The 26,208-nt window shown below is 35.0% G+C and overlaps 2 protein-coding genes across 5 annotated transcripts; one reads left to right on the forward strand and one right to left on the reverse strand.

Moving 5' to 3' along the window:
* Window positions 1–10,383: 10,383 nt before the first annotated feature.
* Window positions 10,384–18,166, forward strand: LOC149944422 (uncharacterized). Of its 3 annotated transcripts, XM_090175761.1 has the most exons (7): window positions 10,676–10,807; window positions 12,195–12,271; window positions 12,416–12,568; window positions 15,714–15,784; window positions 16,117–16,224; window positions 17,820–17,906; window positions 17,976–18,166. In XM_090175761.1, exons 3-7 carry the CDS (start codon window positions 12,430–12,432, stop codon window positions 18,114–18,116), a joined length of 546 nt encoding a protein of 181 aa, XP_090031887.1. In that variant the 5' UTR covers window positions 10,676–10,807; window positions 12,195–12,271; window positions 12,416–12,429; the 3' UTR covers window positions 18,117–18,166. The 3 variants fall into 3 exon arrangements, with proteins under 3 accessions (XP_090031886.1, XP_090031887.1, XP_090031888.1); XM_090175760.1 differs by lacking the exons at window positions 10,676–10,807; window positions 12,195–12,271 and adding an exon at window positions 10,384–10,453; XM_090175762.1 differs by lacking the exon at window positions 12,195–12,271.
* A 1,488-nt stretch (window positions 18,167–19,654) lies between these two features.
* LOC149944423 (death-associated inhibitor of apoptosis 2-like) lies at window positions 19,655–20,330 on the reverse strand. Of its 2 annotated transcripts, none has more exons than XM_090175813.1 (2): window positions 20,250–20,330; window positions 19,655–20,045 (listed from the first exon to the last, which is right to left on the reverse strand). In XM_090175813.1, exon 2 carries the CDS (start codon window positions 20,036–20,038, stop codon window positions 19,673–19,675), a length of 366 nt encoding a protein of 121 aa, XP_090031939.1. In that variant the 5' UTR covers window positions 20,039–20,045; window positions 20,250–20,330; the 3' UTR covers window positions 19,655–19,672. The 2 variants fall into 2 exon arrangements, with proteins under 2 accessions (XP_090031939.1, XP_090031938.1); XM_090175812.1 differs by having other exon boundaries at window positions 20,246–20,330.
* Between the last annotated feature and the right edge of the window lie 5,878 nt (window positions 20,331–26,208).

Here is a 26,208-nt window from a genome sequence, read left to right on the forward strand (position 1 = left end):
AAAAACGCAACTTAAAAAATTAGACTTTTTGGATCCTGGAAAGCATCGCTTGATTCTCTACAATTTCAATCATTATTTTTGTGGAAAACGTTTAGTAGACTTCAAAAAACTAGGAAATGGATTAGACATAAATGGCTTAAAGTTCACGTATATTATTGGTATTTAAATGGAAGTCACTTTTTGTTTAACATCAACGAGATTGTCAAATTATGGTTCGTTTATCTAGAGCAGATGGACCCGATATTGTTGCACTGTATTTTGTAGAAGTTGGCCAAATTTGACGAAGAGTGTGTAAGATCTTTCAAATGCGACATCCACTAATTACAGTTAAGTGAGCTGTCAGTGAATTTCAACAATTTGGTAATGTAGAACCCAGGTTTCGTGGATTGGGTCAGCCTTATTTTGACTTTGATAACACTGTTCTTGTATTGTTTGCCGTATACCATCGACGAATACAGGTTGCAGTAAGAACTGTGTTTGGAAAATTTTATGCAAATAAAGGTACCATTCCTACAAAGCTTCGCTTCACCAAGGACTGATTGTAGGGATTTTCAAAGACGTAACGACTTCCGTAACTGGCTGCTCAATGCGGTGAATGACGATCCGCAATTTACGTGGCATGTTATCTACACCGAAGAATGTTCATTTTGTAGAGATGGACCTTTCAAATATAAAATTATAACGTAAGGCAAGACGAAAACCGTCACTGGGGATTCGAACATCATCAATAAGTTAATTTCCAGCTCTTAAACGTTTGATTTGGACTTTTAGGATATCGTTTGAGTGGTCCAGTATTTTAGCGTCAAAATCTGAACGGCCAGAACTATTTCCGTTTTCTACAGAACGAGCTTGCTGAAAGACGCTGAATTTGGTTTCAGCAAGATGGCGCCCCACCACATTATCACTGAATTACTGAACCACAAGTTTCCTGACAGATGGATTGAAAGAAATGGTCCAGTTCTTGGCCTGCAAGGTCTCTTGATATGAGAAAACAAGAACCACCGTTGGTCTAAAGGTAACAATGAACACGGTTGAAGAGGTAAAAAAGACCAACGTTTGGGGAAACTAAAATATATTTATTTACAACTTATGTCGGGTGATACATATATTAATGTATTTAGTATTATTTAGTAAGTATACATGTAGATGGTGTTCTGATCATTAAATAAAATCGCGCTGTTGTGCTTTACATTTTTCATGTGTTTGCTTAACAAAAAATACACTTTTAACTTGGCGAATTAACCGATTAACTTTGCTATTATCAAAATTAATACACGTCAACAGTAAATGTCACCATGAGCGTTATCACGACTTTGTTTATGGTGGCACAAAATTGTACATTAGTTTCACATTAAATTAGACAAAAGTAATTTAATGTAAACCTCATTAATACTGCAAAATATAGATGACAAATTGATTATCAACAGTTGAATATCTATAATCGGTCTGTCTTTAATTTTATATATATCATATTATTGCTCTAGGGGTAGAACTTTCTATTTAAACTAGCTAAAGAACACAGGCAGTGGTCGAGATCCATCACCATTTGGCTCTAAAATCAGAGCGTAGGTCATAGTGACCTCAACTTCCCCCGGACGTATTAAGAATTTAATTGTTAAGTTTTAAAAAATAACACGAAAAGTCCAGCGAGCCAGCGAATCTGAGCTATTACTTTCGATCTGAGAAGTAAAAATGACCAAACTACCGGCTAGTTGAATAACTTAAGATATGGGTGATTGTAGCTGTTACCAGTAAAATTTTTGATTTGCATATTTCTTACGAAATTAATTTTGCTACTACAAATATTTGATTTTATTATATAATCTAAAATTTATAGTCAAAAAAAATTTACAAGACTAGCTATACTTTAAATTGACCTACGATTATAGCTGGCTTTTTTAAAATTAACATTAATTCGATAATTGTCTTAGCTTGCTCACACTCCCCATCTTTCTTCCATACTTAAAACTTTAACGATATTTTTCTAGAAATTGATAAATCAGTGATAAGATTGTTTGAAACATAAAATTAACTTTAAAACAGAGGCATAGAAAGGGGACATATGGGTAAGCTCCCGCCCGAAATTAATGGTTGTATAAATACTTTATTTTTAATAATAATCTACTTATATACGTTTAGTTTACAATATCTGTTAACTTTATATATAATGATTATTTATTTAGAATATGAATTAATATGTATTGTAGATAAAATATATAAAATATATATTTATTTTAGTTTTTAGATACTATAAATCTGCGTCATACAAATACCAAACCCAGCCGCGATGGGAATTATAAAATAAAAAAGTACGTACGGCATGCTTTCTCTAGGAATTTGTTTGTTGAAGTGGTGGTTTTTTCATCGCAAACGAAATCTCCTAATGTTGACCGAAAATGAATCAATAATATCGGAAACAATATCGACGCTCGCCAAACGATTCTGATCATTGTCATCTTCAATTTTAAATCTACGGAACAAAATTTTGTTATGCTGCAAGTTGTACTAAAGTTTCGTCAATGATGCGAGTAATAATGTTTTGTAGGCTTCGGCGTTCTTCGTTAATTCATCTGCGCTCGTTAACTTAACGCGTACTTTAAACCATTATGTTTACCTCCATATCGAAGCACACGCTTAATTCAAGAGTCGATCTACACTTTAATGAAATAGTCATCCGTTCTCATAAACAACCTAAAGAAAAAATTCATGACAGGGTTAGTTTTGGACAAAGACGTACTGATGAGTTAAATCTTATGTTAAAAGCATTGATGGTTTAATAACGCTCATCAGAAACATCGCTTCGTAATCAATGTCATCTTTTTCGCCTGTACGACATTTTGTGTATCCGGTTTGAATGTCATAATGCCCAGCTGACGATCATTAGATTCACGCGACGCTTTCACCGCCATGCTTTTAGACACTAGTGACTGAAAAAAGTAAATAGGCAAACTGTGACGACCAGATCTCATGTACTAATTATAAAGCGAACACGGATTCCCAATTTATTTTCGTTATTGGGTAAACCCTAAATTAACTATCTTTTTTTATGTTAAAAGGCCGTAATTTTAGGCCCACGAGCCGAAGAAAAGAAAAGTGTTTTTTTGGAGAAACAAACGTTAATAATAATAATAATAATCAGCTAGGCTATTAACCAAGGCACCACCTTAGGCCTAAGTCATCGAGCTACTTTTAAAGGCATTTAATTTCGGTGGCCGGGTTACAATGCGTAGGAGGGTGGTGGCAAGCCCTGCAAGCCACGTGAGCCAACAGCTCGCAACACTAACTATTACCGTTAATGTCAACAAGTTGTTATGGAAGGGGAAACCGAAGAGCTCGGGGGAAAACCCCTTAAACCAGTGGGGAGAGAACTTGCAAACTCAACGCAGAAGGAGCTGTTCCGAGTTTTCACCCAGTGCCACAAGGTGGGATCAACCCGGCTCCTCTTCCTGCGAGGTCAAAGTGCTAACCACTTCACCACCCCACTGTTATGCTAAATCGTTAAATTGTCGAAAAGCTTTAACGTAAAATATTTTAAGATTAAACTAAATTTAAAAAATGCCAATTCTGCAGCCCTTTGACGAAAAATACTGCTCCACCAGGATTCCGACGCGGTCAGTTTAGAAAACTACGTGAATTTCTATTAGATTTATACGATAAGTAACATAATCGTATAAGAGTGACTCTGAACAAAATTCCGCTAATGACAGTTTGTCGAAAAGCGATTGCGTAATCGGATGTTTCGGAAATGGATGATCATAAATCCTTGCTCCCTTCTTGTGCAAAACTACTTACCAAGAGAATTGATGATCATAAGTACGAGCTAAAACACATTTTGGTTCCAAATTCGAAAATAACTACGTGCAGCATAACGAACTGAGGATTAATGATAGTCAATAGTTCATAATAATTCTTCCAAAGTAAACGTATTTTTTCTCTTTTTTTTCTATTTTTATTGAGCTTTCGTTGATTTGTGAACAATTCTGGTGGGGTGATTACTCGAACACCGTTACTGGTCAGTTTCAAAGACTACTAACAACTTGAGTAGCGTTGGCAATCCTCAACCACGAAAAGAGGAAGTGTCATACTTACGGTTGTTAAGTAGCTTATAATAATACAGATTTTTGTTGAACAACTTAGAATATCAACCAACCATTAATCACTACCCGGTTAGTTTGCGATTTTCGTGTAGGTTGACGTCGGCGCTTCAATAATAACATCATCTACGCGTTGTTTTTGTATAGTGCCATATGTCACGAGTGGCTTACCCTGTGTATAACTGCGTAACATGCTAATCGTTTCGAGATAAAGCAAATCTCATCGCTGTTAACTCTCGCTTTTCGTATTGGCTTTTATAACTAAGGTAGATTAAGTTAGTTTTGGGTTATCAATTATCAATGGTTTTGGGGTCTAAATTTGCTTCTGTATGCACAATGAAATATTTATCACTTTCTCTCAAAATGGAAATTTCACTCATTTGGTCTATTCTTGGTCGAGTTGCCCTTTGCAGATCACAGTTGTAAAAGATATGAGTTGATATAAATAATTAGTTGGCGTCAGCGTTACCAGAATATTATTTGATGAAAAAGATCTGGTTTAAAAAACAAGACAAAACTATTGGGAGGTTCCTGTATAAAACCTTTCTACCAGCTTGTCTGCGACTTCCAAATATTAGTATGTCCATTCAAAAAATTAAAGCAACAAGTATCAGAAGAAAGATAGCCACCAAAGGTCGAAATAATTGAGAAAAAAAAAACACGAAAGAGAAAAAAAATACCGTTTTATTTCTAAAATCTTGGTATCGTGGCAAATATGGCTTCATAGAGGTACAAGAGTTTAAAATAATATCTTGTAAAGCTGCGATTTTAGAAATTTGGTGAATAAAACCCTTTTTTTTTACTTTTTCCTTTTTAATTGTGCAACAAGAAACCTGGCTACCAGCATTTTGGGATTTTAAATATAATTTATTATGTTCTACTAGAGTGGTTGAACCAGCCACCAGGGGGTTTACAAGACGTTTATTCGTTTGAAAATCCGAGTAACGTGGTCGGGGATGAAGCGGGACGTTATCAAGTATGTTAGGGGTTGCGGGGTGTGCCAGAAAAGTAAGCTATCCCAGCAGTTAACCCCCGGGTTAGTTTCTAGCATCCCCAGTGAAAGGTCTTTTGAATTGGTAACCGCTGATTTAATGGGTCCCTACACTCGAAGTGCCAAGGGAAATCAGTACCTTATCGTCATAGTAGATCATTTTACAAAGTGGGCAGAACTCTACCCACTTATTAAAATGACTACTGAGAAAATATGGGAGAAAATGTATGAAGTTTTCGGTCGATATGGATTCCCACGACAGGTTTTAAATGATAATGCATCCGTATTTTCTAGTAAAAAGTTCAAAAGGGCCTGTTCGGATTTCGGCATTCGCCCTAAGACGAAAGCCCCTTATCACGCTCAGGCAAATCTGACTGAGCGGATGAATATAGCTATAAAGCCAATGATAATTTCTTATGTCGAACGACATAAAGACTGGGACGCCCGTCTCCCAGAATTAGGCTTTGCTTTGCGTTCAGGTGAGAGCAAAGCGACAGGGTGTTCGCCCGCCACTTTAAACTTTGGCCGAGCACCCCTGGATTGGGAGTTTTCAACTGGAAATACTTCCGATAATCGAAGCGCAGGCACGTACGCCGACAAACTGAAAATTAGGCTGCACGATATAATTTACAGGATTCGAAGCTCACGCAAAAACTGCACTTAGACAAGTGTCATCGGGTTGTTTTCTACAATCGTGGAGACCTCATATTGCGCAAAACTCATCTTCTTTCCGACGCGATTCGTGGTATCACGGCTTCGTTGGGAGATGTTTGAGGGGCCGTTTGTAGTGCAGGAAAAGACGACTCCTTTGACAAATCATCGGAGTAACGCACGTAACCCAGCTGAAGACTTTCACCCCGCTGTGGCCAGGAGATGACCCTCCGTTTGATGAAACCGGTAGGGGGGCGTAAACGCCGGACGAGAAGAAGGAAACCCTCTCTCGTCAAGAGGAAGAGACGGCGTAGAAAGGTGAGAGCGCTGTAGACCCCCTAACCATCACTACAATCTGCGTTCGAAGGCAAACGCCTAGTAACACTTTTTGGGTGGGGGTCTAACTTATTGCGTAGAATTTGAGATACCTTGAATTGTACGTAATTTTGGCTGAAGATTGTTTCGCATTCGCGCCATCTTTTAGCAATTGTACCCAGGATCGGGGAGGTCGGTACGGGAAACAGCCGCCTCCACCAGAGGCCTTGCTACCCGTGGACGCCAGAATGGGCAGACGGCCCAAGGAACACCGGGGCCGACCCCCTGTCGAGGGGAGTTCAACCAGCCCAAACTACAAGGCAGATGGCCTTAGGAGGACCCTTAAGGCATACCACCACAGGATCAAGGGGGCAGGCCGCCCACTCCGCAACAGCATCACCGGCATCCATTGAGGCGAGGCATACGCCCCCTCAACGGATTTCGAGGACCGTGGCTACTTGGGTGGCAACGATGGACGTTGGCCTGTTGCCCTATTTCAGTGCCACCCGGTGGCCCAAGCAGCAGATGCTTGGGGTAGTGGGATGCCCCACTCCCCATGTCTTCCAGGGGTGTACCGTGGGGAAAGTAGCTCCGAGGGTGTATCCTTCGGTGGCTGTCCCTATGGTGCAGGGGGTTCCCGTTGCCAAGTCAGTTGAGCCGATTCCGGTCGCTGAGCTTGGTGCCACCCCCGCCCCAGTCTCACCCCCGCAAGTGTCAGGACCCACCGTCACGATGGATCTGGACACTTTGTTATTGGGGGATAACGATGTCTCTCCCCTCGATAGCGGCGACGAACACTTTCTCGACGCTATGGACCACCTTGACCTCACACCCGACGCCTAATTTTTGGGTGTAAAGCCCTTATTTGCATTCGCTCTAGTAGGCCAACAAACGGGTCCATTTCTTCCCATCCATTGATTTGGGAATTCTTGGTTAAGGTACTCTACCAAATCACGGCGTTGGTGAGCTGGCGCCCCGTCATGCTAAAGCCAAAGACGCATGATATGGTGCAGGAGAAGAATTTCCAATTCTAAAGAGACATTAATAATAATAATTGATAATTTCAAATAATAATCTTATTTCGTTGTGGTACACCTTTACGTGAATTTACGTATATTCATAGAAATGCTACACCGATCTCGATGACTCTTAATGTAACATCTCGCTCTGGCGGAAGGTCCGGGGTGCGACACAACCGTTCCTTGTGGCACTGGGTGAAAACTCGGAACAACTTCTTCTGCGTTGAGTTTGCAAGTTCTCTCACCACTGGTTTAAATGGTTTTCCCCGAGCTCTTCGGTTTCCTCTTCCTTAAAAACTTGTTGAGGCTAACGTTTATAGTAAGTGTATGCAGCTGTTGGCTCTCGTGGCTTGCCACCACCCTCCTGGGCATTGTAACCCGGCCACCTGAAATAATGGCTTTAAACGTCGCTTGATGACTTACGCCTAGGGGGGCGGTGATTATTATTATTATTATAGCTCTAAACGGTCTCATATTGTTAGGTATAAGAGGCATTTTAATTCATAAGATATACGAAATGAATTAAAAATCCTATTCTTCACAGATAGTGATTCTAATCAAACAGATTTAAATCTTATTTCTTTGTCGATATGTTTCTTTTTTGTGAATGATTAACGCGCCTTCATTAATATAATCCATTTTAAACGATCGAACGCTGTGCTCCGTTCAAATATAAATTACACCCTGAGAAAAAAGGATATTGTTTAGGTAAGAAATTTTAATTCGGTCTATATCGAAAATAACCGAATTATTAATAATCTTTTACGTTAGATAAATGTTTTCCGGAAAATAAGATAGGACCTCTGGTACCCAGAAAAAAATGAAACGGGCCCTTAAATCATTTTCTAGCGAGCGTGCCACGTAAGCGCCTTTTTATAATTTTTTAAAAAATATTATTGCTTGTTATTATCGGCCTATACAAAATTACAATTTTGACTATTTTGAACGCCTTTCAAAATTGTTTTTAGGGTTTAATTCTTCCAGAAGAGCCAACAGTGGACATGATTTTTAATACCAAAATTGAGAGTACACGTGAACATTTTTATTTTATAATAGTTGTAACATGAACATGAGATATTATAAACTTTAATTGATAATAAGAGGGTATTTGTTCAGCTTATGGAGAAGCTGCCTCGTGATAAGAAATGCACTGCTCGAGAAACAAAAATGATAAATAATATTTTATTATAAAAGTATTCAATGTTAGACTTGGTGTAAGAACCAAGCCATAACTTTCTTAAGTAAGATGCCACGTCTTTTATCCAATTTAAATCATCTCTACCTATTGAATCAAAAAACAAATTTTCAAATCTTAAAGATAAATCTTTCAAATTACGACATTGTGTTTTCTTTGAATTTTGATGATCAACAATATTTCTTTGGTGTAAACTTGCAATTTGGCAAACACCTATTTTTCGTTTATAAACCCTGGTAAAAGATCACCTTTGGATGCGGTCTTCTTTCTATCAGTGTTGGTCGTGAAAGTCGATGGCATCAACCGATGTCTCATCGATTTCCAGGTAGCTTGTAAATCTTTTTTCGAGTTAACTCTCCAATATAACTTATCTCGGTTCAGGGTTCGACATAAGCTCTTGTGTTAAATGTCCGCGAGATGAGTAAGATGGTGAAAAACAGGCAAGTTTTAGACCCTCGTAGGCTCTTGAGACTTTTATTAAATCAAGAGGCGATGGATTTTTTAGAGACTTTGTGTAGACTTAGCTTTTTCGATCAAACAGGATACACGAAATGAAAACTAGTTTTAGATAATATAAGTAAAATAGTCCATAATGAAAAGGGACATAGGTGGTTATTATTAACTTAAAATTTTGTATATATTTTTTCCACCACTTTACCCCTATTCGGCTTTCCGTTGCTTTGCGACGCGTTTTAAAAATTTGAATGTTTAGGCTAATTTTTTCGGTGTAATAATCGCAAGCCAGATTTCCCGTACGTTACTGATGAATCTTTAAAAGGACGAAATCAATCTATCGTTTTTTTTTTAGTTTTTACTCGAAAATCTATCTGGTCCGAGATTCGCGCCTTTATTTTTGCTTGAGGACCTATTGGTACGAGTTATTTGTTAGTTTTTAAGTTTCTTCAAATTTGTTTAGGTTTAGGATTTTTTGTTCGTTTTCGTTATGGACTACTCAAACTATTCGCGTATTTTATCTCTCTTTAGAATTATATAGAGCTAACAGCTTAAGTCTATTTATTATGAATCCATGTCTTTCGCGGTGGTTTTTCTCATTTAATATGCCTTACAGTTCCTAATCACGCCCTCCCGTGGACTTTATAAATGCCAATCATAACGTCAAAGATTTTACCAAGCGGTAACCAGTTCTAAGCTTTCTTTACAATTTGATAATGGTTTCGAGTTTGAAGACTAAGTAAGTGTTTGAGGTAGATTTTACTAAACATTGTTTTAAATTTGAGTTAAAGGTTTAGCTCCTAGACAATGTTATTAAGAATAAACTTAATTAAGGGGATAATACAACAATATTTCACATAGATTATTACTCGAACAATATTTATTAAGTTATTTCAATCAGACCAAGGAGCACAGACTCATAAATCCTTTATTAAGCTAAGAATTACTAGAAGTGTTTGCAACTTAACGAGGAAAGTTTAGACACTTCGGCTTTCAGGCAAACCGATTCTGCTGTTAAAAATATATCCATTTATGAACATATATGCTTGATTAAGATGAAGCTCACCCGGTTAATTTTTTTTTAAACTGAAGATGATATAATTACAGAACGACTTTTAAAGGAGACGAAATTGGTGGTTTTTGAGAACTTCTTGTTAATTTTTCAAACAGGGTTCATTTGTTATAACGGTTCAACCACTCTAGTAGAACATAATAAATTATATTTAAAATCCCAAAATGCTGGTAGCCAGGTTTCTTGTTGCACAATTAAAAAGGAAAAAGTAAAAAAAAAAGGGTTTTATTCACCAAATTTCTAAAATCGCAGCTTTACAAGATATTATTTTAAACTCTTGTACCTCTATGAAGCCATATTTGCCACGATACCAAGATTTTAGAAATAAAACGGTATTTTTTTTCTCTTTCGTGTTTTTTTTTTCTCAATTATTTCGACCTTTGGTGGCTATCTTTCTTCTGATACTTGTTGCTTTAATTTTTTGAATGGACATACTAATATTTGGAAGTCGCAGACAAGCTGGTAGAAAGGTTTTATACAGGAACCTCCCAATAGTTTTGTCTTGTTTTTTAAACCAGATCTTTTTCATCAAATAATATTCTGGTAACGCTGACGCCAACTAATTATTTATATCAACTCATATCTTTTACAACTGTGATCTGCAAAGGGCAACTCGTCCAAGAAAAGACCAAATGAGTGAAATTTCCATTTTGAGAGAAAGTGGTAAATATTTGATTGTGCATAAAGAAGCAAATTTAGACCCCAAAACCATTGATAATTGATAACCCAAAACTAACTTAATCTACCTTAGTTATAAAAGCCAATACGAAAAGCGAGAGTTAACAGCGATGAGATTTGCTTTATCTCGAAACGATTAGCATGTTACGCAATTATACACAGGGTAAGCCACTCGTGACATATGGCACTATACAAAAACAACGCGTAGATGATGTTATTATTGAAGCGCCGACGTCAACCTACACGAAAATCGCAAACTAACCGGGTAGTGATTAATGGTTGGTTGATATTCTAAGTTGTTCAACAAAAATCTGTATTATTATAAGCTACTTAACAACCGTAAGTATGAAACTTCCTATTTTCGTGGTTGAGGATTGCCAACGCTACTCAAGTTGTTAGTAGTCTTTGAAACTGAGCAGTAACGGTGTTCGAGTAATCACCCCACCAGAATTGTTCACAAATCAACGAAAGCTCAATAAAAATAGAAAAAAAGAGAAAAAATACGTTTACTTTGGAAGAATTACTATGAATTATTGACTATCATTAATCCTCAGTTCGTTCTGCTGCACGTAGTTATTTTCGAATTTGGAACCAAAATGTGTTTTAGCTCGTACTTATGATCATCAATTCTCTTGGTAAGTAATTTTGCACAAGAAGGGAGCAAGACTTATGACCATCCGAAACGTCCGATTACGCAATCGCTTTTCGACAAACTGTCATTAGCGGAATTTTTTCAGAGTCACTCTTATACGATTATGTTACTTATCGTATAAATCTAATAGAAATTCACGTAGTTTTCTAAACTGACCGCGTCGGAATCCTGGTGGAGCAGTATTTTTCGTCAAAGGGCTGCAGAATTGGCATTTTTTAAATTTAGTTTAATCTTAAAATATTTTACGTTAAAGCTTTTCGACAATTTAACGATTTAGCATAACAGTGATGTGGTGAAGTGGTTAGCACTTTGACCTCGCAGGAAGAGGAGCCGGGTTGATCCCACCTTGTGGCACTGGGTGAAAACTCGGAACAGCTCCTTCTGCGTTGAGTTTGCAAGTTCTCTCCCCACTGGTTTAAGGGGTTTTCCCCGAGCTCTTCGATTCCCCCTTCCATAACAACTTGTTGACATTAACGGTTATAGTTAGTGTTGCGAGCTGTTGGCTCACGTGGCTTGCAGGGCTTGCCACCACCCTCCTACGCATTGTAACCCGGCCACCGAAATTAAATGCCTTTAAAAGTAGCTCGATGACTTAGGCCAAGGTGGTGCCTTGGTTAATAGCCTAGCTGATTATTATTATTATTATTAACGTTTGTTTCTCCAAAAAAACACTTTTCTTTTCTTCGGCTCGTGGGCCTAAAATTACGGCCTTTTAACATAAAAAAAGATAGTTAATTTAGGGTTTACCCAATAACGAAAATAAATTGGGAATCCGTGTTCGCTTGATAATTAGTACATGAGATCTGGTCGTCACCGTTTGCCTATTTACTTTTTTCAGTCACTAGTGTCTAAAAGCATGGCGGTGAAAGCGTCGCGTGAATCTAATGATCGTCAGCTGGGCATTATGACATTCAAACCGGATACACAAAATGTGGTACAGGCGAAAAAGATGAGATTGATTACGAAGCGATGTTTCTGATGAGCGTTATTAAACCATCAATGCTTTTAACATAAGATTTAACTCATCAGTACGTCTTTGTCCAAAACTAACCCTGTCATGAATTTTTTCTTTAGGTTGTTTATGAGAACGGATGACTATTTCATTAAAGTGTAGATCGACTCTTGAATTAAGCGTGTGCTTCGATATGGAGGTAAACATAATGGTTTAAAGTACGCGTTAAGTTAACGAGCGCAGATGAATTAACGAAGAACGCCGAAGCCTACAAAACATTATTACTCGCATCATTGACGAAACTTTAGTACAACTTGCAGCATAACAAAATTTTGTTCCGTAGATTTAAAATTGAAGATGACAATGATCAGAATCGTTTGGCGAGCGTCGATATTGTTTCCGATATTATTGATTCATTTTCGGTCAACATTAGGAGATTTCGTTTGCGATGAAAAAACCACCACTTCAACAAACAAATTCTTAGAGAAAGCATGCCGTACGTACTTTTTTATTTTATAATTCCCATCGCGGCTGGGTTTGGTATTTGTATGACGCAGATTTATAGTATCTAAAAACTAAAATAAATATATATTTTATATATTTTATCTACAATACATATTAATTCATATTCTAAATAAATAATCATTATATATAAAGTTAACAGATATTGTAAACTAAACGTATATAAGTAGATTATTATTAAAAATAAAGTATTTATACAACCATTAATTTCGGGCGGGAGCTTACCCATATGTCCCCTTTCTATGCCTCTGTTTTAAAGTTAATTTTATGTTTCAAACAATCTTATCACTGATTTATCAATTTCTAGAAAAATATCGTTAAAGTTTTAAGTATGGAAGAAAGATGGGGAGTGTGAGCAAGCTAAGACAATTATCGAATTAATGTTAATTTTAAAAAAGCCAGCTATAATCGTAGGTCAATTTAAAGTATAGCTAGTCTTGTAAATTTTTTTTGACTATAAATTTTAGATTATATAATAAAATCAAATATTTGTAGTAGCAAAATTAATTTCGTAAGAAATATGCAAATCAAAAATTTTACTGGTAACAGCTACAATCACCCATATCTTAAGTTATTCAACTAGCCGGTAGTTTGGTCATTTTTACTTCTCAGATCGAAAGTAATAGCTCAGATTCGCTGGCTCGCTGGACTTTTCGTGTTATTTTTTAAAACTTAACAATTATATTCTTAATACGTCCGGGGGAAGTTGAGGTCACTATGACCTACGCTCTGATTTTAGAGCCAAATGGTGATGGATCTCGACCACTGCCTGTGTTCTTTAGCTAGTTTAAATAGAAAGTTCTACCCCTAGAGCAATAATATGATATATATAAAATTAAAGACAGACCGATTATAGATATTCAACTGTTGATAATCAATTTGTCATCTATATTTTGCAGTATTAATGAGGTTTACATTAAATTACTTTTGTCTCATTTAATGTGAAACTAATGTACAATTTTGTGCCACCATAAACAAAGTCGTGATAACGCTCATGGTGACATTTACTGTTGACGTGTATTAATTTTGATAATAGCAAAGTTAATCGGTTAATTCGCCAAGTTAAAAGTGTATTTTTTGTTAAGCAAACACATGAAAAATGTAAAGCACAACAGCGCGATTTTATTTAATGATCAGAACACCATCTACATGTATACTTACTAAATTATACTAAATACATTAATATATGTATCACCCGACATAAGTTGTAAATAAATATATTTTAGTTTCCCCAAACGTTGGTCTTTTTTACCTCTTCAACCGTGTTCATTGTTACCTTTAGACCAACGGTGGTTCTTGTTTTCTCATATCAAGAGACCTTGCAGGCCAAGAACTGGACCATTTCTTTCAATCCATCTGTCAGGAAACTTGTGGTTCAGTAATTCAGTGATAATGTGGTGGGGCGCCATCTTGCTGAAACCAAATTCAGCGTCTTTCAGCAAGCTCGTTCTGTAGAAAACGGAAATAGTTCTGGCCGTTCAGATTTTGACGCTAAAATACTGGACCACTCAAACGATATCCTAAAAGTCCAAATCAAACGTTTAAGAGCTGGAAATTAACTTAGTGATGATGTTCGAATCCCCAGTGACGGTTTTCGTCTTGCCTTACGTTATAATTTTATATTTGAAAGGTCCATCTCTACAAAATGAACATTCTTCGGTGTAGATAACATGCCACGTAAATTGCGGATCGTCATTTACCGCATTGAGCAGCCAGTTACGGAAGTCGTTACGTCTTTGAAAATCCCTACAATCAGTCCTTGGTGAAGCGAAGCTTTGTAGGAATGGTACCTTTATTTGCATAAAATTTTCCAAACACAGTTCTTACTGCAACCTGTATTCGTCGATGGTATACGGCAAACAATACAAGAACAGTGTTATCAAAGTCAAAATAAGGCTGACCCAATCCACGAAACCAGGGTTCTACATTACCAAATTGTTGAAATTCACTGACAGCTCACTTAACTGTAATTAGTGGATGTCGCATTTGAAAGATCTTACACACTCTTCGTCAAATTTGGCCAACTTCTACAAAATACAGTGCAACAATATGCTCTAGATAAACGAACCATAATTTGACAATCTCGTTGATGTTAAACAAAAAGTGACTTCCATTTAAATACCAATAATATACGTGAACTTTAAGCCATTTATGGCTAATCCATTTCCTAGTTTTTTGAAGTCTACTTAACGTTTTCCACAAAAATAATGATTGAAATTGTAGAGAATCAAGCGATGCTTTCCAGGATCCAAAAAGTCTAATTTTTTAAGTTGCGTTTTTCAGTGAAAAATGTCTTTTTCCATAGAATTAAAGGTATACGTATGTTTCAGATGATTCTCTACAATTTCTCAATTGACAAAATTGATCTAGCACCTAGTGGTGAAAAAATATTTTTTCTAAACGATAATTGTTTTATACAAATTCAGTAATTGTTTTCGAGTTTTTATCACGAAAATTTCAAATATGAACGGTTTATTAACAGAGCGCCATTTAGATTTAGTTATTTTTTATAATTAATTTATATTAAATGTATTTTAAATATAGTGTAGCTTGTTTCTGAAATTGATATGTTGGTGATTGGAGCGGCATCTATTTGATGTAGTGAATTTTTAAAAATTAAATTTAGTTTGAAATTTATGAATACAAGCATATAGTTAACTGATTTGAAATACTAATTAATGTATTCTCTAATTTTTTTTACTATTTGAAATATTTAATTAAATACAGCCAGTTGAAGGTTTTAAATGGTAGCTCTTTGTATAAACGGGCAACCGTTTGATCATGATAACGATGCAGATAAAATGCACAGTCTGTCACATTGCCTCTAACTTGGCCTAAAAGCGGTTTATCTTCTGACGTTTGTTAAAACGAAGTCAGTTGTGTTCCAGTGAAGAACCCTTTCAATTCGTTGATTTCACCCTTATTCAAACTTCAGTTATCATTTTCTAGACCGATTTTTATGAAAACACGACACCGGCTTACATTTTTTAAACATTGCTCAAAGCCGAAAATTAGTCCTGACTTTTAGTGGTTACGTGAAATAATTACAGAACTAATTCATTTGTAGCTTTCATGCATAAAAGAAAGCTAACGTTTTACTATTTATTTCATTTTATTAGCCCGAATTGACAAAGTGAAATGCCTGAAAAATTACGCCGATTGTGCAGGAAAAAATGGAATACAGCTTCAAGCAAGTTTTCTTTTTAATTATACAAAAAATATTTTAATATGATAGCTAGTTAACATAAAATAAGTTTATTTTGTTTTGGGTATTTTAATACGATGTTAATTTTTAATTGTTTTTTGCACTTACATTTCCGAAAATCACTTTTAAGGCGTTTTTTGGTGTAGCTTAACGCCACTTATCGTTTCATAAGTTGTCAACAGCCAATAATATCGTAATAAGAAACTTTATTGTAGAAAGTTAATATTTAATCTTCAAGGATAATTATGGGATAGTATTTACTTCAACTTAACTTAAAACAATGAGTTGGTAACTAATTAGCGTTTGTGCCGTTCTAGTCCGCAATTGCAAAATGCAGTCCTTTGTTTCCTTATACCAACATATCGGATTTTCAAAATCTTATTTGTCACGTTTGTGAGGGCACCCAGACTTTTTTCTACGGACAGGTACGTCAGCCCTCCTTGTTTAGCCTTTTTCCATGCGCAGAACCATAATAATAATAATAATTAGTAAAGCTAATATCCTAAGTCATCCAGCGACTTTTAAAGCCATTAATCCAGGTGGCCGGGTTACAAGGTGTAGGAGGGTGGTGGCAAGCCCTTCATGCCACGCGAGCCAACAGCTCCCTACAATAACTATTACCTTTAACCTCGATCAATTTTTATGGAAGGGGAAATCGAAGAGCTCGGGGGAAAACCACTTAAAACAGTGGTGAGAGAACTTGCAAACTCAACGCAGAAACAGTCGTTCCGAGCACCACCATTATTTATCACTTGGATCATTTAAGTAGAGAACTAATACTTTTAGGCAGATTTAGATATTTTATAGTTATTTTTTGGTTTATCTTAAAAACAACTCCGATAAAAATTAATAAACGTTTGAAAAATTAAAAAAATTTGTATAATAACTATTGAGATGAAGACAAAGCAAATTTTTTGCAGTAACTAATTTCAAAATGGATATACTAACTTACGACCATGTTAATTATATAGTTTTGCCGTTGTGTTTTGTTAAAAATGTCAGCGTTCACGTTTGGCCACGAAACAAAGTCTAGTCATTGTGGTATATGTTTTAGACATATTTGTAGGAGACACAAAATTGCAACCGACTAAGCGTCAAAAGACTCGTTTAAAGATTATGAAGACGTGGAAAATGCAATAAAGGAAAATTGGAAACAATTAGCGGAAAAATAATTATTTGGTAAAATTAAAATTAAAAAATGGGTGAAGCATGATTGTGATTTAATAAATTTTTATATCTATTCTTGAAAATAAATGGCTTAAAGGTGAGAGGGTACGAGAAAATAAATGGCTTAAAGGTGAGAGGGTACGAGAAAATAAATGGCTTAAAGGTGAGAGGGTACGAGAAAACATACGCCAACCAGCTTTCAATTTAATTAATTTCATTATCTTTTCTATCAGAATTATATAAAAATTATACCATTTTCGACTCGCAGTAAGAAGAGCCGGGTTCAATCCCAGCTTGTGGCACTGGGTAAGAACTTGGTAGAGTTTGCAAGTTATCTCCCTACTGGTCAAAGTAGCTTTCCCTTCGAATTCTACGGTTTCCCCTTTCCATAAAACACTTGTGGATGTTAACGGTTATAGTGGCACGAAGGGCTTGCCCCCACAGTCCTACGCATTGTAGCCCTGCCACCCGAGTTAATGACCGAAGGCCTAAGGTGGTGCCTTTGGTATTAGTCTAGCTGAATATTATAATTTTTTATATACAGAAACATGCTTCTAAGAGGCTTCATTTTTCAAAATACTAATCATAAAACGCTTTTGAACGAGAAATAAATTGGTACTTTAATTTAATAAAAGAAAATAATGTAATATTTTACTCGTTAGGCAGAAAAGATCTCGGGGGAACGTTCGAGCCATAATGTAGCGTTAAGTTTGGCGATTTCTGAAAAAACTATACGCCCATTGAGATTTAACTTAAGCTTGCGAGGGTACAACCTTCAAAGTTTTGGCCTAGATCGACAATACTCTCGATAGATGTAGTACATAATAAACTTCTTCTCTATCACCTTTATTAGGATGGCTTCGATATATTATGCTGCCTTGACACGTACGAAATTGAAGGTACAGGTATCACGTCACTAGATAGAGACGCCATTGCAGAGGTACGCAGAGTTTTGGTTTTGTAATATCACTTTTGGAGAAACATTTGTTTATGCGTCGTTTATTCACAGAATTGCTACACAGGTCTTGATGACTCTCAATGCAATGCCACTTTCTCACGGAAGTTGCGTTGCGCGGCGCAACCGTTCTTTGAAGTCGCTCAAAAGGGTTTATTATTGATTGGCTTAAGAGGCTTGGCATTTTCATTTTAATTCAGAAGATGTACGAACTCAATAAAAAATCTATTCTTTTGAAATAGTGATTCTAAACAAAACTTTTAATATTATTTCTTGTCAAATCAATTTCTATTGTAACCGATTTATATAGATTCGTTATAATTTAACACTCTGACGCGGTGCTATGATCTGGGTTAGCGTTAATGATTACACAAAATTTTACCCTGGAAAAGTTATTAAGATAGGAAATTATTGTAACTATTGTTTATCAGGGTATTATTTACATTAACGATATGATATTGGATGAAAGAATTGAAGTGCCAAAAACGCGGTTATAAAAACTGTAATTGTTATTTTGATAAAATGGTTTGATATTGAAAAACTGTAAGACGTCTCTTTTTCCCAAGCAAGATGAGATTGGCTTAAGCTTCTGGGGGAAAAGCTGAATTCATTTTATTTGCTGCCTGTATGCGTATGATTAGACTACTTTTAGTCGAAGGCAAAAGAAGCATAGGAGGAGTTTCAGTCGTTACTATTTTGATATTAAAATTAAAAATTAAATAAAAACTGAAAACGTGAAGTGATAGAGTTAAGGCAATTTTCATTTTTCGATAATATATTAGAGAGGGGGATGTCTATCCGGTGATTGAGAATTTCATTCTCAATCACCGGATAGACACAAAGAGCTTGGCTCCAGCCGTTCACCCGCGCCTATCCCGTTCCTCCCCCACCCGCGCCCCCATCTCAATCACCAGAATTTCCAATCACCAGAATTTCTAATCACCAGAATTTCTAATCACCAGAATTTCCAATCACCAGAATTTCTAATCACCAGATTCCCCCGTTCACCGGTTGCTTTCCCCCAAACCCCATTCACTGGATACTTTATCTCTCGTTCACCAGCTCCTTTCCCCCATTGCTTTCACCCCTTCTAATCACCAGTTGCTTTCCCCCATCTCTAGGCAATAAAAACAACCATAATTGTTATCTCTCATACTATCGAACCCAATCGCTAGAAATTGGCTTTTTCCCCATTCGCTATAAATCGCAGCAGTTTGCCAGAATTAGTTTTATCTCTCCGAAATAATTAATGTACCCAAAATTGGACCGCCAGTTTATTATTCTTTTTAGGGGAATCTCTATGGGAGTTTAACATTACAATAAAGCTAAAAGGTCCAGTTTGGGGTACATTTGGTCCGAAATGGGGTACATAGGGCCGAAAATGGTGACTTTGGTCGTTTTTGGGGTACATTTGGTCCATTTTGGTCCATTTTTGGGTACATCCCTGCTTTCCCCCATCCCCATTCTCCAAAATTAGTTTTCCTCGCGCAGATATCTGGAGATTAGATTTTTACCCGTTTGCTTATCGCTTCAGAACTCCTTAATTTTCTAATCTCTAGGCAATAAAAACAAATTATTTACATTTAATTTTTTATTTTAGAACTTTGTTTTACATGTTGGTAGGTACTATCAGATATTCCATTAGATGGTTATCTTGTACATTACACAATTAAAACAAATTAAAGTAGTTAAGTTTACAGGCATTTAAATGGGGTGAAACGATCTCCTGCAACTTAATTTAATTAAAAGTTCTAACTCACGTATTTGTAGTGTTTAGCAGCAGTATCGTCTTCTTCTTCTTCTTCAGGTACAGGTGAGATGTATTTGTCAGCGACCGTAGTTGCTTTTGGCGTCGGTGGAATGTCCCATTCTAGCGAGATGTACTTTTTTTCCGATGGTGAATTATCCCTCGACGGACAGTGTGGAAAGAATCTGGCATGTTCCCATTCTGGTACGTCTCCTGATTCCCATCCTTCTAATACGCCGTGGCACTTGTAACATCGTACTTCATCGCCCCGCTGAATATAGTAGAATCCAGCCTTCGCTAGTTGCTCCTTAGTAACGTGGGGATTTTTCCAGTGACGAAAAGTTTCAAGTCGATACACTTCGATGTCCATAGCTGATCTAGACCAAATACGTTCTATAGTTTCAAATGATACATTCTCTAAGCCTACATTTACCCCTAAGTCTACTAAACCTAATTTTATCAATATGGTTTAATTTCTACGCTAAAATTCTCAATATAAACGCTTTTTTCAATATGCAAATTGTTTTAAATATGTCTAAAAATATAGTCTATTACAAAGAAAAAAATAGTTACTTACTTACTTTACGGGTAGAAATCCATTGTCGAGCTGTAGAAAAGACTGAGCGATCCGTCAGCAGGTCTTTACTCGTCAATGCGCCGTAGAGAAATGACGCATGGAAAATTAATGTATTCCTATCTTGTTGAGAATAATTCATCACGTGATCTAAACTTCAAATAACCCTCAAATTCTATTGGCTGTCTCTCTCTGACAGTTTAAACTGCCTCTAATGATTGACGACACATATTAACCCACTTGAGTATTTGGAAAAAACCCTTTGCTACTCGAAGGAGAGTTTTGGAAATACCACGTTGACGATATCAAAATCGAGCTCTCACTTGAAAATGTTTACGGAAAACAATCCTCTTGGAAAATTGAGTTACGTAGAAGATTGCTAAAAAATGGCTAAGTGTTATGTTTTTTTCAATAACGAGTCTTATTTTTACATTTTAAAGTATTTATTAAGAGTGAAAAATCCCATGACTACACTGACGGCATATCTTAAGTGCCGGTGGAAAAAAATCCATTGCTCAAAGTTCAGTTATCTTATTAAACGTGCGCGTGCACAGAAAAATGAACGAGTCACGTGATAGTAACTTAATTTCTACGCTAATCTTACCCCTACTAGGCCTAATTTCTGTCTAATACATTTCCAATATATATATATATAAAAGAATGCCTAAAAATTTCATTTTAAATATAATAAAATAGCCTAGCTGATTATTATTATTATTATTATAACTTACTTTTCAGCGTGACCTTCAATGACTATTCCCAATGCTAAGACTCTTTATTGAGATAACGAAAACTTTTAGTATACTATTAATACCATTTTGCGAACTACAGTGAAAAAAGTTACAATTTTACGGTAGAAACGTTTTCAAAATACCATTCTCATTTTAAACGCTTTTTCAATAACTTAATTGTCTAAAATATATACTCTACAACAAAAACAAAATAGTAAATTACTTTCTACGCTAATCTTGGCCTAAAAAAAAAGCAAAATACTAAATTTAATTTTTAACTCTAATTCAGATTCCTACCTGGTAAGCCTAAATTTGATATACTAAGTATAATATGCCTTAAAGTTCAAATACTGTCTAATACAATAAATATTCATGAAAAATTCTTACTTTGTATGTACAATGAACGCTCCAAAAGGCTGAAAATGTAACATGGGACAAGACAGAATTTCTACACAAACCTTTCCGATTGTATCGTCAAATAAAACTAAGTTCAGCTATCTTATCAATGGTACGCGCGCGCTCGCTCGGAAAAATGAACAAGTCACGTGAGAATCGGTACGTCACGAGCCCCTATGCATAAATGTTAGGGCGTCTTACTACCATTAGATCTAATCGCACTAGCACATTCTCGAAAAATAAACCAGTTCTTGGGAATAAGAGACGGTTTTTTTTTATCAAAGATAAGCCAATTTATAGTTTATTGTATGAAAATATTAATTAATTCGGAAATATATTCGATGCTTACTGTTTTTTTTTATAAGAATACGCTGAAATACATTTTCCAATACGTAAAAAATTAAAGCTAGACCTAAAAAACCTGTAAAGTGTAAATAGTTAAGACTAAATTTCTAACCTTAACCCATGAAAGTACATTTTCCATAAATCATATCCTAACATGAATGCATTTGTTAAGAATACATGGTTTTTTTTTTTTTTTAAAATACGCTAATTAATTTCGTAAAACAAGCATAGATTTTAGTTAGCCCTTCCTCCAAAATGTCCAATAGAGCTAGTACATTCTCGATAAATATACATGTTCTTGGGGGAATAAGAGACGTTTTTTATCAAAGTAAGCCAAGTTTAAAGCTTATTGTCATTGGTTCCATAACAAAAACCATATTGTAACGTGATAATGGCTGCTCACTAATCCCAATTCCATGTGAAACTCTTCCAGTTTCTTTAAGTTCCTTTTGAGTTACAAAATAGGGTTTTAGAAATAGATTTTTCCTATTTCATTAAATATAAGTATTAAAATTAGAATTGCTTCATTAAATTATGCATTTGTACTGTACTGTACACAATACCTGCATTTGAAATTGTATAACATAAAACACAGTTTTAAAAAAAAAATATATATCAAGGTTTTCAATTCAGTTAAAAATAATTAAATTAGTTGTATTGTGTTTATATTTTTAACTTAATTGCATTGATGTTTTAAAAGCAAACCTCGGGCCTAAGAAACAGGCAAAGTGTAAATTGCTAAGACTAAATTTCTAACTCTAATAATGTGTAAATCAATTATACAATTATCTATTCATAAGTGTTAGAGACTTTATTACAATGAAATAAAACCATGTAGAAATGTATATGTTATAAATTTAAGAAAACTCAAACATTCTGTTTTAAATCAACAATTTTATTATTCTTTCTTATCATTTTTTTTTATACAACCATTTGTTTTTATATAGATAACCTGAGGACGGCTATAATATGAACATATACCTAAAAAAAATCGGGAATTAAACATACATAGCTTCGATAGTATCCAGAGATTGTACGATTGTTATTACGAAATGAAACTAATTTATTTTATAATAAATATAGGTAGTAAAATGCTGCAAAAACCTCTGACTCTACGTTCAATACGTTAAAATAGATTACAATACGTAAATATAGGTGAAAACATACTAGAAAAACACGCATACTATTATTTTTTTTAATTTTTGGAAATACACAACATCCACCAGTTACTTCGCAATGACGAACTGGCTGCTCTCTTTGTCCCAGGAGACATGACCAATGAGTTGGCAAAGTACGGAAAAGACTCGTACATCCAAGAATTGGCAACAGGTGGCGCAAAAAATTACGTGTTCCGTATAAATCAAGGCGTAATTTTTTGCGCCACCTGTTGCCAATTCTTGGATGTACGAGTCTTTTCCGTACTTTGCCAACTCATTGGTCATGTCTCCTGGGACAAAGAGAGCAGCCAGTTCGTCATTGCGAAGTAACTGGTGGATGTTGTGTATTTCCAAAAATTAAAAAAAATAATAGTATGCGTGTTTTTCTAGTATTTTTTCACCTATATTTACGTATTGTAATCTATTTTAACGTATTGAACGTAGAGTCAGAGGTTTTTGCAGCATTTTACTACCTATATTTATTATAAAATAAATTAGTTTCATTTTGTAATAACAATCGTACAATCTCTGGATACTATCGAAGCTATGTAAAAATATTATTAAAATGTTTAATTAATCGATAGTTTTTTTAAATCAATATACCTACTTTCTAATGTTGTCCTACCACCATATGTATCAACGCTATTCTAAAATAAATCATTTAACATATAGTTATTCTAAAATAAACCATTAACTTAATATTTAAACTTCTAAATAAAACAATACTTTACCTGGACGTATACTATTTTGCTATTAGATCCACCTATAATCTATAATATAATTTATCATTTATAAAACCTTTAATTATTTTCATATAAAATATATTATAAGTAAATTACCGCATTGTTGATGTTTAATGATTCACCTTTTTTCGAAGATATACAAATATTATATCTTGATGCACCGTAATCAGTCGGTTTTTGTTTATGATTTTTAATTAACTGAATACTGCTTACTGGTGAATCATCTTTTGGATTTTCCAAGTTAATATCTTGATGCATTTTCTTTACATTGGATTCAATAGATTCATTATTACTTCCTAATTTCCCGCCCCCAGTTTATAATTATGATGTCAGTTGTAAATTGTTTTTTTCGAGTATAAAAAGGGTAAACAGAAAAATTGAGAGATAGTATTAAGAAAACAGCCAATTCGAATTGTTTCGGAATCGGCTCGAGGGACTAAGTACGTAGATATACGTCAATTGTAAATTCTAAACTTTGTATATATATTATATTCAATCATTCATTCTTACTAATTTTATAGTAATGGATCCTATTTCCATAACTTTGGCCTCGGGAAATGAGTACGTCGGTACGACAACCGAATCTATGATTTGCTTTCACTGCGGCGAATGTACGGAAGAATTGGCAGTAAGAGGCGGAGGACTCTTCTTTTGCTGGGGTCGAGAGGGCGCGCATTATCAAATGGGAGTAATTTTTCGACATGGTAATGTCTATACCAAACACATCCCAGGGCATCTTATAAAGGAGTTCCCGCCCCATCTCCGCTGTACGTACTGTGGAAGAAGAGGGTCGAAGAGAAGCCGTCGACGGGAGGAGTGCTCAGCGTTCGATTTCATGGGATGCTGTCATTACCCTAAGCCTCCCAGAGACCGAACTGTAGTTCGTTTTATAAATAGATAAATAAATAAATAAAATTGCGAATAATTTACAAATAAATGTCTATTGACTTTTCTTCATCCTATAATATAAGTTTATTCCTAAATTTTTAAGCTTATTACAATAAGATTTCTTTAAGAGAGAGAGAGAAAAGAATTGCTTAAATTAGGAAGTAATAATGAATCTATTGAATCCAATGTAAAGAAAATGCATCAAGATATTAACTTGGAAAATCCAAAAGATGATTCACCAGTAAGCAGTATTCAGTTAATTAAAAATCATAAACAAAAACCGACTGATTACGGTGCATCAAGATATAATATTTGTATATCTTCGAAAAAAGGTGAATCATTAAACATCAACAATGCGGTAATTTACTTATAATATATTTTATATGAAAATAATTAAAGGTTTTATAAATGATAAATTATATTATAGATTATAGGTGGATCTAATAGCAAAATAGTATACGTCCAGGTAAAGTATTGTTTTATTTAGAAGTTTAAATATTAAGTTAATGGTTTATTTTAGAATAACTATATGTTAAATGATTTATTTTAGAATAACTATATGTTAAATGATTTATTTTAGAATAGCGTTGATACATATGGTGGTAGGACAACATTAGAAAGTAGGTATATTGATTTAAAAAAACTATCGATTAATTAAACATTTTAATAATATTTTTACATAGCTTCGATAGTATCCAGAGATTGTACGATTGTTATTACAAAATGAAACTAATTTATTTTATAATAAATATAGGTAGTAAAATGCTGCAAAAACCTCTGACTCTACGTTCAATACGTTAAAATAGATTACAATACGTAAATATAGGTGAAAAAATACTAGAAAAACACGCATACTATTATTTTTTTTAATTTTTGGAAATACACAACATCCACCAGTTACTTCGCAATGACGAACTGGCTGCTCTCTTTGTCCCAGGAGACATGACCAATGAGTTGGCAAAGTACGGAAAAGACTCGTACATCCAAGAATTGGCAACAGGTGGCGCAAAAAATTACGCCTTGATTTATACGGAACACGTAATTTTTTGCGCCACCTGTTGCCAATTCTTGGATGTACGAGTCTTTTCCGTACTTTGCCAACTCATTGGTCATGTCTCCTGGGACAAAGAGAGCAGCCAGTTCGTCATTGCGAAGTAACTGGTGGATGTTGTGTATTTCCAAAAATTAAAAAAAATAATAGTATGCGTGTTTTTCTAGTATGTTTTCACCTATATTTACGTATTGTAATCTATTTTAACGTATTGAACGTAGAGTCAGAGGTTTTTGCAGCATTTTACTACCTATATTTATTATAAAATAAATTAGTTTCATTTCGTAATAACAATCGTACAATCTCTGGATACTATCGAAGCTATGTATGTTTAATTCCCGATTTTTTTTAGGTATATGTTCATATTATAGCCGTCCTCAGGTTATCTATATAAAAACAAATGGTTGTATAAAAAAAAATGATAAGAAAGAATAATAAAATTGTTGATTTAAAACAGAATGTTTGAGTTTTCTTAAATTTATAACATATACATTTCTACATGGTTTTATTTCATTGTAATAAAGTCTCTAACACTTATGAATAGATAATTGTATAATTGATTTACACATTATTAGAGTTAGAAATTTAGTCTTAGCAATTTACACTTTGCCTGTTTCTTAGGCCCGAGGTTTGCTTTTAAAACATCAATGCAATT

The sequence above is a fragment of the Leiobunum rupestre genome, chromosome 5 (genome assembly GCF_980474605.1).
Source record: "Leiobunum rupestre chromosome 5, qqLeiRupe1.1.hap1, whole genome shotgun sequence".
In the NCBI taxonomy this organism is placed as follows: Eukaryota; Metazoa; Arthropoda; class Arachnida; order Opiliones; family Sclerosomatidae; genus Leiobunum; species Leiobunum rupestre.

What these genes read in the sequence shown, in the direction of transcription:
- LOC149944422 (XM_090175760.1), top strand. Translation starts at nt 10,423, where the DNA reads ATGAGTGAAATTTCCATTTTGAGAGAAAGTG. An exon ending in AGACTTTTTTCTACGGACAG is followed by an intron (nt 16,225 to 17,819) that starts GTACGTCAGCCC and finishes CACCTTTATTAG; the next exon opens with GATGGCTTCGATATATTATG. An exon ending in ATAGAGACGCCATTGCAGAG is followed by an intron (nt 17,907 to 17,975) that starts GTACGCAGAGTT and finishes GTTTATTCACAG; the next exon opens with AATTGCTACACAGGTCTTGA.
- LOC149944423 (XM_090175813.1), bottom strand. Translation starts at nt 20,038, where the DNA reads ATGGACATCGAAGTGTATCGACTTGAAACTTTTCGTCACTGGAAAAAT.